General features: G+C 37.1%; 1 protein-coding gene across 8 annotated transcripts in view; it reads right to left on the bottom strand.

The window, feature by feature from the left end:
• The window catches only part of KLHL5 (kelch like family member 5), an 86,629-nt gene that overhangs the window by 56,571 nt on the left and 16,250 nt on the right, over positions 1 to 13,808 (bottom strand). For 2 of the 8 annotated variants that reach the window (XM_055326511.1, XM_055326513.1), the window contains 2 exons: positions 10,631 to 11,101; positions 9,424 to 9,522 (listed from right to left, as the gene is read on the bottom strand). The exons of 2 other annotated variants lie outside the window; for them this stretch is intronic. In XM_055326511.1, coding sequence (XP_055182486.1) covers positions 9,424 to 9,522; positions 10,631 to 11,101 — 570 coding nt within the window. Of the gene's footprint in view, positions 1 to 5,747; positions 5,876 to 5,938; positions 5,989 to 9,423; positions 9,523 to 10,630; positions 11,105 to 13,808 lie in introns of those variants that run through there. 4 more of the 8 variants (XM_055326510.1, XM_055326512.1, XM_055326517.1 and 1 more) reach the window with 4 other exon arrangements.

Raw genomic sequence — 13,808 nt, 5'->3', positions numbered from 1 at the left:
TCTAGAGCTGTGCCGTCTAATACAATAACCACTAGCCTCATTTTGCTATTTTAATTTAATTACAATTATGTTAAAAACTCAGTTCTTTAGTTAGACGAGTCATATTTCAAATACTCAATTTCAGGAGGATAATGGCTGCCAAAATGAATACTGCAGATATAGGACATTTCTGTCAATGCAGAAAGTTCTATTAACTTTTTCAATAGCAAAACAGGAATAAGCAATACATGGTACTTTCTTTAGTGGATCCCTCATGGGGGAATCATTAAATGAAATGATGAATGCACCGCTCTAGCACAGAATAAATACATAGTCAAGGTAAACTACTGTTGGTAGAACCTAGGTTTTCTTTTTTTTTTTTTTTTTTTTTTTTTTTTTTTAATTTTTATTTATTTATGATAGTCACACAGAATGAGAGAGAGAGAGGCAGAGACACAGGCAGAAGGAGAAGCAGGCTCCATGCACCGGGAGCCCGACGTGGGATTCGATCCCGGGTCTCCAGGATCGCGCCCTGGGCCAAAGACAGGCGCCAAACCGCTTATATTTTGTCTTTACATAATGCTGTTTGGCTGGTTGGTGGTTGGTTGTCTTTTAAAAAAATGATCCCCAGCATTATCAATTTTATAATTAATTCTCATACTTCCTAATTAAAGTGGTCTTTTAGTAAACCTGATAGACATCACAACACCCAATACAAACATTTGGGAATAGGCCATTTATGGAGCATTTAATATATACTTCTTTCAATATATTCTACTCAATCTTTTACATGATAACAGAGGGAATACATCTAACCTCTCTGCTTCATTTTATTTATATGATGTTACTAGGGTGGTAAATCATTAAAATCTTTCATAGGAGATGTTCACTGTAGAGAACTATGCATTGCTGAATATTTGCAGGCTATAACGAAACATTTAATTTTTAGCCTATTGTCCCTCTGCAGTAGGCAATGAACTTGTCAGAAAAACACCTAAACGTAGAAAAGAGGCAAGTATCAAACAGAATCAAGTTATCAATGATTTACAGAGCAACTCCTATTATGCAATATTGCACCAGTTGTTAGAAACTGTGGAGATGCAAAGAAAGAGAGGATTCTTTAGTGAAGAAATCTGAAGAGTCAAGTTTCATGAACTGGAAAAAAAAATTAAATAGCAACATTGCCTAGCCCTTCAGATTTCATACATGTGCCCACTCGCATATACACATACAAAGTATGTTCCAGGACTAATATTACCTTTTAGTAAAAACGACTTAGAGCTCTTCACTTTTGTCATCAGAATTTGCATTAGGCTTTCTTCATGGAGTAATTTTTCAAAATAAGTTTTAAAAATCCCTTCATAAGAATTACATTGTTTGTAGATTTGAGTAGAAAACAAAGCTGCATTGAGATTCTAACTGGTCTGTTTGGCTCATTCCCTCGGTAAGTGATTTACTCCCAGCTATCTGCCTCATAGCTTTTGGTATTCAGAATTCATGCTTTTGCAAAAGTGCAAACTACCTATCATGAATCTTTTGGCATTCTCTACAAATATTCAAAACCACAAATGTAAAATAAGAATGTAAATTGCTTTGTATAGGCTAACAGTTTCTAAATCTTTTTTATGCATATCCTTTCCTGTATACTTTTAAGCATGTGCCCAAATATATGGATGTTTACCAGTTTATAAAAGATAGATACCATTGTACAATTATTATTTGTATTCTAAAACATAGAAAAAATAGAGCTTTACTGGATAAGATAAAGGGATGCAGTTAATAATATTGTAACAACTTTGTATGGTGACAGATGGTAGCTAGATTTATCATAGTGATCACTTCATAATGTATATAAATGATCACTGTTGTACACCTGAAACTAAAATTGCATGTCAACTACATTTGAATAAAAAAGGCATAAAATGAAATGTAAATAGAAGCTCTATTTTTACCATCTCTCCAGCTGATCATTTTGTACATCCCCAATTGGAGTATAATTGCTATTAGAATACAGAGAAGGGAAAGATCAATATGAGCTAGTGTTTGGAAAGGCAACAAGTACGAAGTGAGATCTGAAATGTGCCTTGGAATTAAGTGGATAAGGTAAAAGAGGATTCAGGGTGTCTCCTTTAAGGGAAGGACAGAGCGGGTATATACGGAGAAATGACAAGAGGGAAGGAAAAAAGAATACGTTCACTTCTTCCCTTCTCAAGACAAAGATTTTTGATTTTGGAATTTAAAGGCATTTTTCATGGTACTGTGGCCAGAATATCTACAGTGAAGGGAATTAAATGTTTGTAAGAACCAAATTTTCTTAAATAATAGCCAGTGTGAAGGGGAAGGGCCAGGGGACAATTTTATACAACGCTCCTGAGAATGAAAATAATAGTAATGTTCCTGAAATAACTTTGAGAATATAAATCAAACACCCTAAAAATGCGCACATCCTTGGGACTTTATCCAAAGGAAACAATCATGTTTGTATACAGATCTCACTATATGGAGGGTTTATCACAGGTTGTTTCTTTTTTTTTTTTAAGATTTTATTTATTCATGAGAGAGAGAGAGAGAGAGAGAGAGAGAGAGAGAGAGGTGTGTGACACAGGCGGAGGAAGAAGCAGGCTCCCTGCAGGGGAGGGTCTGACATGGGACTTGATCCCGGGTCTCCAGGATCATGCCCTGGGCTGAAGGTGGCGTTAAACCACTGAGCCACCAGGGCTGCCCTCACGGGTTGTTTCTAACAGGAAAATATTGGAAACAATCTAAATCCCAAAAAGAAACAGAACATTGGTTAATTAAACAAAAGATGTATCTGTGCATAGGAGGATGATGCAGCCATTTAAAAAGTGGATGACATGGAGAACTGTTTTAGTCGCCATTGTTTTTGCCTCTCCAGGATTCTTTCTTATGGTGAGAGACCCATTTCTACCTTTTGGGAAACCATACATTCCCCAAGTCAGTCCACATGATATGGGCAGAGATGAATCTTTCCCTGGACAAAAATGAACAAGGGACTGGGACCTGGCTAGTAAAAGTATTGTATCTCCCGGCAATTATGATTGTTTGAGAGAACTCATGATTCAAATAAGGCCAATCAGAGTCAATTTTAAGATGTTGGTTGGCACTCTAGAAGAGTCACTCTCTTTCCACTGAGGTTGCTAATAAAAAGTAAACTTGCAGTTGCTAGTGGTTTTTGCTACCACACTGAGAGCCTGCGTGAGAAAATGCCATCACAAAGGAAAACAGAGTCTGGACAGGGAGAATAATCGATTTCTAGTGTTATTTGAGTATCTGAATTCAGCCATGAATAAAGCTAAGATCTATCCTTGGATTTTTTATTTACTTACATCAATCAAAAATTTCTAGTTTTTGCTTAAATCAGTTTGAGTTGGGTTTCTGTCTTGTGTGACAAGAGTCCTAATTTTAATATTTACATTAGAGTAAAAAAGTCGGTTACAAAATAGTAGGGACGCTAGGGTGGTTCAGCAGTTAAGCGTCTGCCTTCGGCTCAGGGCAAAAATAAAATCTTTAAAAAAATAGTATCTACAGCAAGGCTCAGATTTTTACTCTAAAGATACATATTTTTATTATACATACATGTACAGAAAATATACTTCCCCAGATTGTCAGTGGCTGTTATTTGGGGGTGGCAGGGTTATTAGCGATTGTTCTGTTTTTTTAAAAAAAATATTTATTTATTCATGAGAGACACACACAGAGAGAGAGAGAGAGACAGAGACAGAGACAGAGACAGAGACAGAGGAGAAGCAGGCTCCATGCAGGAAGCCTGATGTGGGACTCGATCCCGGGACTCCAGGATCACGCCCTGGGCCAAAGGCAGGTGCCAAACTGCTGAGCCACCCCGGGATCCCCTCTGTTTTTACCTATCTCTACTCTCCAATGTCTCTATGGTCAAAATATTACATAATGTGGGAGGGGGGAGTTTAAAAATCCGTTCTGAAGAATTCTGTTCAGCTATCTTCACCTCTTGCACCTGTTGATTATAACTCCTAGATCATTCTTTCCTTCTACCACAGTAATGAGTTTTGCTGGACACTTGGCTACGCAGATAAAGATTACAGTAGTTCTGAGTCTTCCTTGCAGCTAATTGTGACCACATGTCTAGGTCTCACCAATAGGATGTCAACAGAGCTGATACATGCAACTTGTGTTATTGGCCTAACGTCCTCCCTTTCCTTTTGCTGGGCTTTCCCACAGGCTGGAATGCAGAGAGGGAGTTGAGTAAGCTAGCTTTGAACATAAAGAAAGGATAATACCCTACAGGATGGAGAAACAGTATGGAAAGCATCTTGGTCTCTGAGTGAACTTGTGAAGCAGAGCTACCTATGTGCCCTGAGCTACTTACCCATCTGTTAGGAAATAGAGAAATAAACTTGTTTTATTTGAGCCACTGTATTTCTGAATCTCTTTTCATCTTAGCCTATTCTCTAATAGGCTCCCTAAAGTTAAATGACCAAATTACATGGCTATGCACATATGGGTGTATATGTAGGGTGTGTGTGTGTATGATTGTTTTCATGCCTAATATACCTAATATTAAAAAATGTAAAAGCTCACTATCTAGTTCCAAATGGATAAAAATGAAATATAAGTAGTAAGCGGCATAAAGGCAGTTTCTTTTGCCTGTAAAATCTGAAGTTAAAAGGGCCAGTTGTGTAACTGAACTGCCTATTCTTTGTCCTAGGCTGATTCTTCAGCTTTCCCAGCAGTTCTGGGAACTAATACAATTCCAGTAAATCCCCATTTTGTTTAAATCACCCAGTGAACTTCAGTGGCTTAAAGCTGAGAAGTAAGGGCAGCCTGGGTGGCTCAGCGGTTTAAGTGCCTGCCTTTGGCCCAGGGCGTGATCCTGGAGTCCCAGGATCGAATCCCACATCAGGCTCCCTGCATGGAGCCAGCTTCTCCCTCTGCCTGTGTCTCTGCCTCTCTCTATCATGAATAAATAAATAAAAATCTTAAAAAAAAACCTGATAAGAGTGATAAGAGCAGAGATGCTTCAGAAGGTACACGAGCTCCTTGAACTGTAGAGAAAATATTTAACACTCACATGTGCACACACAGACCTGCACATACCTGCAAATGCACAGTGTCTTGTGAGAAAGTGTTCCATAGGTTTATGTCAAAGGAATTCCAGCTATGACTTGGACATTTACATGTGAGGGAGGACATGCAATATAGTCTTCCCAGGTACTAGCGCATTATAGTTGAGCTTCTTTGCCAATTCTGGGAACAGAATTCGTTTCATGTGGAAATGTTGAGGATTTCATTTCAAACTGTACCAGAATTAGGGCAGCCCCAGTGGCTCAGCGGTTTAGCGCTGCCTTCAGTCCAGGGCCTGATCCTGGAGACCCAGGATCACGTCCCACGTCGGGTTCCCTGCACAGAGCCTGCTTCTCCCTCTGCCTGTGTCTCTGCCTCTCTCTCTCATTAATAAATAAATAAAATCTTAAAAAAAAAAAAGATGTGATTCTTCACATCTCAACAAACTATACCAGAATTAATACACTGGTTCAAACAAGAAGATGCAGAGATAACATAAAGAGGGTCAAGAAAAAGAAGGTAGCACTTGAGAAAAGGTAAAGATAACTCCTTGTTGGGAGATGAGGAAGCCCTAAATGCCTTCAAGAGGCATCAAAGAAGAGTGTTGTGCATCTGCAGTTGAAATATGGGGGGAATAAGCCACCATGTAACACGAGTCAGATAGATGGCTGTGGTTGAAGAGTTGTGGCCCCATTAAAAGACTATACCTGGGGCAGCGCCGGTGGCCCGGGGTTTGGCGCCGCCTTCAGCCCAGGGCGTGATCCAGGGGAACCGGGATCGAGTCCCACATCAGGCTCCCTGCATGGGGCCTGCTTCTCCCTCTGCCTGTGTCTCTGCCTCTCTCTCTCTTTGTCTGTCATGAATAAATAAATAAAATCTTTAAAAAAAAAGATTATACCTGTAAGCAAGCTAGGCTTGGCATTTTCAAGAACAGGCTGAGAAAATTAGCTGAGGAGAGAAGGTGAAAGTGGTTAGAATGAATCATCAACTATTATGTTAATCCAAGTTGAACTTGGTGATGAAACAGTCATAGACAGCTGCCTACTGGTGTGTGAGCATGAAATCGACATCTTAATTCTTTGGGTTCAAAATGCAACTACTTCCAAATAATCAAGGTCAATATCAACAGCGATAAGTCAGGCTGATAGTATGCATCCTTGATGTGATGTGATGAAAATGCACTTTACACCTTGGTGGCCTTCCTCCGCAAAACTCATAACCTCAGTCTAATCACAAGAAAAACATCATATAAATCTCAATTGAGAAAACATTCTACAAAACACTTGACCCCACTCCCCAAACTGCCAAGGTCATCAGAAACAATGGAAGTCTGAGAAACTATCCCAGCCCAGAGAAGCCTAAGGAGACATGATAACTAAATGTAACGTAGTGTTCTGGATGGGATCTTACAACAGAAAAAGGACATTAGGTAGAAATTCAGAATGTGAATAAAGTATGGACTTTAGTTAATAATAATTTATCAATATTGGTTTATTAAGTAACACATGTACCATACTAATATATTACACATAGGAGAAACTGGGTGTGGGGTATAAAGGAATTCATTATACTGTTTTTCAATTTTCCTATAAATCTAAAACAGTTGTAAAGATATAAAGTTTTTTTTTAAGGCAGTTTTATTTCACTTACCGATCTTGAGCAAGTTATTTAGCTTTTCTGTTCCTCATTGGCTCATCTATAAAATTAGAATAACTGGCTAATTCTGGCTATCTCAGAAATTTGTTGTGAAGATTAAATGAATTAAATGAATTAAATGAAATGCTTAAACAGTGCTTTGCAGATACTAAGCACCCAGCTAGTATTAGCTATTGCTGTTTTTGAGTATTTATAAAGCACAGTAAGATTTTACACATAGACTAAAAATGTGACATACAAATCTGACATATAAAATATTAAGTTCTATGAACAAAGCTTGAAATAGTGTAATTTCTCTCAAGATGTCAAAAATTCCATAACTTCAAAGCTGGCTCGTCAAGTGAAGTGTAAACTGTGTTTGTACTGTATGTGCTCACACAGTGGGTCACAACATAAACTTTCTGGCCCTGGAAAAAATTCATCCTGAATTAAGGTATTAGAAACCTACTGCACAGTGATAATCCCCCTTAGTGTCTAAAATTCCTCAGAGTTTGAAAAATAAGGATTGTATTTCAATATCAAAGTAATGACTTAGATGATTCCCATGGAGAAACTGTTGGCTAGGCTACAGACCTAAGATCAAAGCTAAAATACGAAAACTTCTGGGCACCTGTGTGGCTCGGTCGGTGAGCACCTGCTTTCAGCTCAGATTGTGATCTGGGATTGAGTCCCACATCCAGCTCCCTGCAGGAAGCCTGCTTCTTCCTTTGCGTATGTCTCTGCCTCTCTTCTGTGTCTCTCATGAATAAATAAGTACAATCTTTTTAAAAATATGAAAACTTAAAGATTTTACTTATTTAGAGAGCAAGAGCAGGGAGGGACAGAGGGAGCAGGAGAGAGAGAGATTCCCAAGCAGACTCTATGTTCAGCATAGAACTGAATGTGAGGCTCCATCTCAAGACCCAAGCTGAAATCAAGGGGTGGACTCTCAACCAACCAAGCCACCCAGGTGCCCCCAAAAGATGAAAACTTTTAAATCACTTAGATGTGTGGCAGGAGAAATTAGCAGAAGTCAAAGGGCTGAGGTTGACATTTCTCCTAGTTAGAATGCAACTAATCAAACATATAAACAACATATGATGCCTTAAACATCAGTCTTAAATTGTGCAGATCCACTGTGGGTGCTAAGATTTTGTGTAGGTAAAACCGCTCTGCTGTTTTCCCTTTTTTCTAATAATTCAAAATTTCAGTCTAAGTTCTGAGCTCTACCTAATTATTATGAATGCTTAAATTAGAAATTCTCCATATATCATGTTATATATTTCCCTGTTAGGTCTTTAATATTTTAAGATACCAATCTCTAACATACTCGCATGTTTACTATGTTTTATCTTTTGTAAATATTACATAAAAAAAGAATTGTTCCCAAGTTCTATACAAAAATTTGATGTCAGTGTAGCTTCCTTTGACATTAACAGTGACAGCCTTTGATTTGTGTACAGTGGAAGGGCAACCACCTAAAGAGACTGCTCACTTAATCAAAAAGCTAGGGGCAAATAAATGTATCCTCACGACAAAGAGCTGAAGGACTGAAGGAAGATGAGAGAATCAGATATATTTAATCTAGAAAAAAAACAGAAGAGGAGTAGTGTACACACAAATGACATTTCTAAATCTAGAATGGTTTGTCTTTTGCTTTTTTGCAGTAAGAAATTAGTATAGAAATTTCAAATCTTTGCAAATATTGAGTTGCTTTGAAACATTTCTCCTTTTCTATCTAAAAATCAGAGACCTTTTAAAAGTACATTTTATTGTTGAAATAATATTTTAGGAATAGTTTGGCCACTGCAGATGTACACTATTTATTCCCAACTTATTATTTACTTTCTCAAGCTTCTTGATTAGCATTTTAAAAACAATTACACCAAACCGCTGCGCCACCCAGGGATCCCAGGGCGCGATCCTAGAGACCCGGGATCGAATCCCACGTTGGGTTCCCGGTGCGTGGAGCCTGCTTCTCCCTCTGCCTGTGTCTCTACCTCTCTCTCTCTCTCTGTGTGTGTGTGTGACTATCATAAATAAATAAAAATTAAAAAAAAAAAATTTAAAAAAAAAAAAAAAACAATTACATTTAGATTTTTTTAAATATCATTGTCTTTCTTTTATATATCCTGTAAGTAAAAATGTCAATTTTAAGTTCTTGAAGTACACATATAGAAATCTCTCACTAAAAAAAAAAAAAAAAAAAAAGTAGTCTTTTTCTTTCATACTGAACACCTCACTAAGATGGTATTTCGATATGGATACTAAAGAATACAATAACTTAATGTCAATAATCATTAGCTATGCATACTACCTTTGTTGTAAGGAAGTAAATTATAGCAACCAATGTGTGTATAACCTTTCCAACTTCATACATTGTATATAAATTTTATACTAACATCTGTATAATCTCTCCAGGTAGTAGATGTATGTTAAGATTTTTATAATTTATGGTGATGAACGAATGTTTTGTTTTTCTGATTCTGTTAAAATAGTTTTGATACACTGCATTTATTTTCAAATGGAAAGATGGTTACTTTTTGGTTTTCCACAAAAATGATAAACCCTGAACCTTTTACTATATATATTATTATTCTCTTTATGGCAACAAGTCTCTAAAGAAAATACAAAGCAATCAAACCATACTAAAACTGATCTCCATATTAAAATTATTTGTGGCTCTTATTCATCTAATGCCAAGTCACGAGCTAATTAAAAATTTTTTAAATTAAATACACTAGTTACCTATGTAAAGATATGCCCCTCTTTCCATTATACAAATGATTATAGATGGCTGGTCTATATTTATTATTATTCCAACACCACAGTTCAGAATTCCATGTTCTGAAGGTTAGAAAAGGAAAAGGCAATAAATATCCCCAAGTAAGAGATACGTGAATATATGAACTCATTTTGTCTCCATCTCTTATGATGTCTATAATTAAGAACCAACATACAAATTCCAAATGTTATCAAAACCTGCAGAGAAATTTTTTTAAAAGAATTCAGGAATCAAATTAGACAAATAGCCTTTAAATATTTAGAAATATTTTTGCATGAAAATGAACCAGAAAGATGATTTTCATGCTGTCACTTGTTACATAATATGCTACAGAAGTTTAAACTGATTGACAGGAAAATTCATTTCAAAGATAAAGCCAGGTTTCAAAGGGGAAGATGAATAAAGTCATTGAGAAATCAACCAATTTTTTTCCTTACGTTCTCTCCTCAAACTCACTCTCCCTTCTCCTCTCCCTGTTTCAGCAGCTGACCATATCTAGCCCCTGTGTTTCCTTAAACTCTCGTGAAGGAATGTCCTTCACTTCCCTAAATAGCACAATTTTCAGTGAAGTGAAGGTAACAGGAATTAGAAGCTGTCATCTCAGAAAGAGACATGCTACTGTATTTCCTGCATTAGTCTGGAGGGCTGCAACATAGGACAAAGAGAAATAACCATAAGAAAAGTATTATTGTAACTACAATGGTGTAAAAAAATTTACTGACAACTACAATGTGCATCTCCTTGTAAAACCTTCCATTTTCATTAAAATTATAAAATGACTCCATAATCTGTTGCAAAGTAAAATGTCATGTCTTCTATAGTTTTGCTATAACTATAGAAGGTAAATGAATGAAGCAAACTACAAGGCAATGATGCATAAAATTGCTACTATGTATTATTTTCAAGGTAGAGCCATATCTATATATGGAACACAAGATATTTCAACATGAATGTAACTTGTCTTTACAATTTTATAGAATTAAAATGAATATTAGAACATTTTAGTAAACCCTAGCAAAAGTAGCATATATGCATACCAGGATGTTATATATGTATATGTACATAGAGGTATGTATATTATCATAGATAGATAAATAATAATACTAAATTATTAACACTATAGAGAATATACCCCCACACCCCATTTCTAACAGTAAGAAAATAATCAACCTGCATGAACTGGAATCAGATTCATTTTCTTCTTCACTAGTGCCATCATCCACTTCTGGTCTATCCAGCCAATGTGCACCGCCACAATCTTCAGCTGTAAACTCAAATGCAGGGACTTCAGAGGTGGATGCCATTGGCCAAGAAGGTGAATTCTGAAAATCCAGTTGGCTGGACCTTCGGTAACCAATTGAAGCCAAAGGCAATTGTAGGCTACATGGATCTAAAAACTTTCTCCCACCGTTTGCTCCAGTCTGTCCTCGATTCCAAAATTCTCCCTGCTGGCTGTCAACTGTAGAATTAGATGATGCTTGATGGCTAAACCACCTCCATCTGATTTTCAAAATCTGCTTCACATCAAACTCTTTACGAGAACCAGACATCCTCAGAGAAACCAAGTGATCGTCTAGGCAACGGGCAAAAAGCACTGCACACAGATTTGTGCATCCAACCAAGACAAGAGAAGTATATGCCCTGCTGTACACAATAAACAGATTGAAAGGAAATAAATCACGTTCACATATATATCTACATTAACTTTTATACCAATATAGCAGATTATAAAGAACAAAGGAGAATGAATAGCGATGAAACACGGTGGAACATTCCGTTCAATCAGAGCAAACTCTCATCCACCTATCCTGAAGCAGCTAGACCACTTTCCCCCCTCTTTTCCCATACTGACCATTAGCTCCCACGAACACTGACAGCATTCATTAAAGTCCTTTCAAATGCAGAACACCACCCTCTTTTCTTAAACCGCAAATGACAGAAACAGAAAGCACTATCCCATTGCAATCTCAGTCTCTGCTGCTTAGTAATATTAACTCTTTCACTGCTGAAACCAGGAATTTATTCCAGAACATTTTCCTTTGTACATAAAAATCACCGTCAAACTAAAATGTTTCCATTTTGATACTAAATTCCTAAATGACATATCACAAAATAAGCATTTTTTTTAAAAGCGTGTTTTAATTAGATGAGTTATGGTGACTTTCAAGCTGTGCTCTTTAGATGGCAGGAGGAGGGAGGAATACAAAGGTGGGGCTCCAGTTTGTTGCTTTCCGCTTCTATCTTCTTCCTTCGGGAAAGGAGTGTATTTAATTAACATGGTAAGATCTGGGGTAAGGTTTCATTTGATCAAAGGATAGGAACAAGGAGAAAGAAAAAGTCTGAAAACTACAAAGGATCAAAATATGACAGTACTTACTCTTTTGTCAAATAAATAACTTGAAGCCAACATTGCTCTATAGTTAGGATTGGGTGGCTTTGATTTAGTATAATTTCCAAATTTGTGTGACACCATTTAGAAAGAGGAGAGTGTGGCTCAAGAAAGCTACCAAGGACTGGGACAGGATTATTTCTTGGGTGTACGAGTACCCTAATGGTGCCCTCTGTCGTTAGCAAAACAAAACAATGGTCTGAACATGGTTACAGTTAGGGCAAACTGATGAAGAAAATTTTTAAAAAATCAAAATTTAAAATGCTGAGTAGTTATTGTGAGCAAGACACTCTGCTAGGCATTGTGGGGGACACAGTTACATAATATCTTACTTCCTCCCTTCAAAAAGACTTAAACCGAGTTACTGAAACAAAAAGTACTGGACCATTTAAATAGAAGACACATGATAATGCTGCAATATTAATATATTGTGATCTACAAATACAGAATTAAGTTTTTGGGGTGCTCAATATCTAATGTTATTTCAATCGAAAGACCATGCTTATTATCAATCGACTAAAAAAAGAGGCTGCTTCGGAGGCTTCGGAGGCTTACAAAATGATTGGGAGGCATAGATCTTAACTTCACACAGCTCTTTAGAAGAATAAAAATTATTCAGGGAAATAAGAATGAGAGTCATGAAAAGCTCTCTATAATTTTGTCCCCAGTAGGTAGAACAAATAATAAATACAGTAAGAAAAAGAGAAATTGGGAAGGTGTGGAGTGGTACGGGCCAGTTTCATTAGGGAGAAGGCCTCTGGGAATAGGAAGTTGTATAGAAAGGAAGAAAGATATTAATAAAAGCATGCAGTGAGCATACTGACAAAGAAAGAGGGGGAAAATGGCAGTTTGATCAACCAGCCAGACATACCTAATTAATTTTAAGGACTAATAAGACATAAACTGGAATGAATACGATGAGATAAAATACCTTGAACATAAAGCAAAGGTATAAAGACTCACAGGCAATATTAAGTGGACCGTTGAACAGGGCAATGTTTTAGAAAATTAATTTGGCAGTGGTATGCAGGATGCATTCGAGAGTAAAACGATGCTGTTCCTGTCTCCTCCATCCCACTCCTTCATATCAACCATTCCAACTCCACTCTATCTAGCCAATTTTATTTCTATTTTCCAACAAGAACATACTGCTTCATCAGTTAAGACAGAGTCTACATTATGTTGCTCTCTCTTTTGGATACTGTTTGTGTCCCAAGGTCTCTGGTTTTAAGGTCTTACTCATCCTCAGAGGTTAGCCCAGGTGCCACTGCCCAGAGAGAAGCTGCTCCAATCACTCTAGCCTTGTGAGTCTCAACAAGCATGGCACCAAGCCTCTGCTCCTACCCCCAAAAAAGGCTTCTGGAAGTCGTATAGTTGTTGGATGACCAGAGAGTGCCACAGGCACTCCACTGTATAAACATACAACCATCAAAATACATTCTATAGCTCAGACATTTTAGTTGTTTCTAGAGACTCTTGCAAGTAAGTAATGCTGCTATGCACGTTCTTGTCTGTGTTATCTGATGCACATGCATACGCATTCCTATGGAGTATATACGTACAGAATCAAAACTGCTAGATTAGAAGGTATGCATATGTTCAACTTTAATTGCTATTACTGATTTATACTCCTGCAACCATATGAGAATTCTAGTTACTCCACAGGCAGCCCACACTGGTATTGTCAATCTTTAATTTTAGTCATGCTGATGAGTGCGTAGTGGAATCCCATTTGATTTTACCTTGCATTTCTTTGGTTATTAATAGTTGTTGGATAACTTTTCATGTTTAGTAGGCATTTGGATATCCTCTTTGTGAAAGGCTTTTGCTTAGTTTTCTTCATCTTTTTTTCAATTAAGCTATCTGTACCTTTTTGATTTGTTGGAGCCCTTTTTATTTCTAATAGGAGACCTCTACTATCAATATAGTTTTAATGTAAACCACTCTTTTTCCACTGAA

This window comes from Nyctereutes procyonoides, unplaced genomic scaffold (genome assembly GCF_905146905.1).
Source record: "Nyctereutes procyonoides isolate TBG_1078 unplaced genomic scaffold, NYPRO_anot_genome, whole genome shotgun sequence".
NCBI lineage: Eukaryota > Metazoa > Chordata > Mammalia > Carnivora > Canidae > Nyctereutes > Nyctereutes procyonoides.
This window is presented reverse-complemented; position numbering and strand designations above follow the sequence as displayed.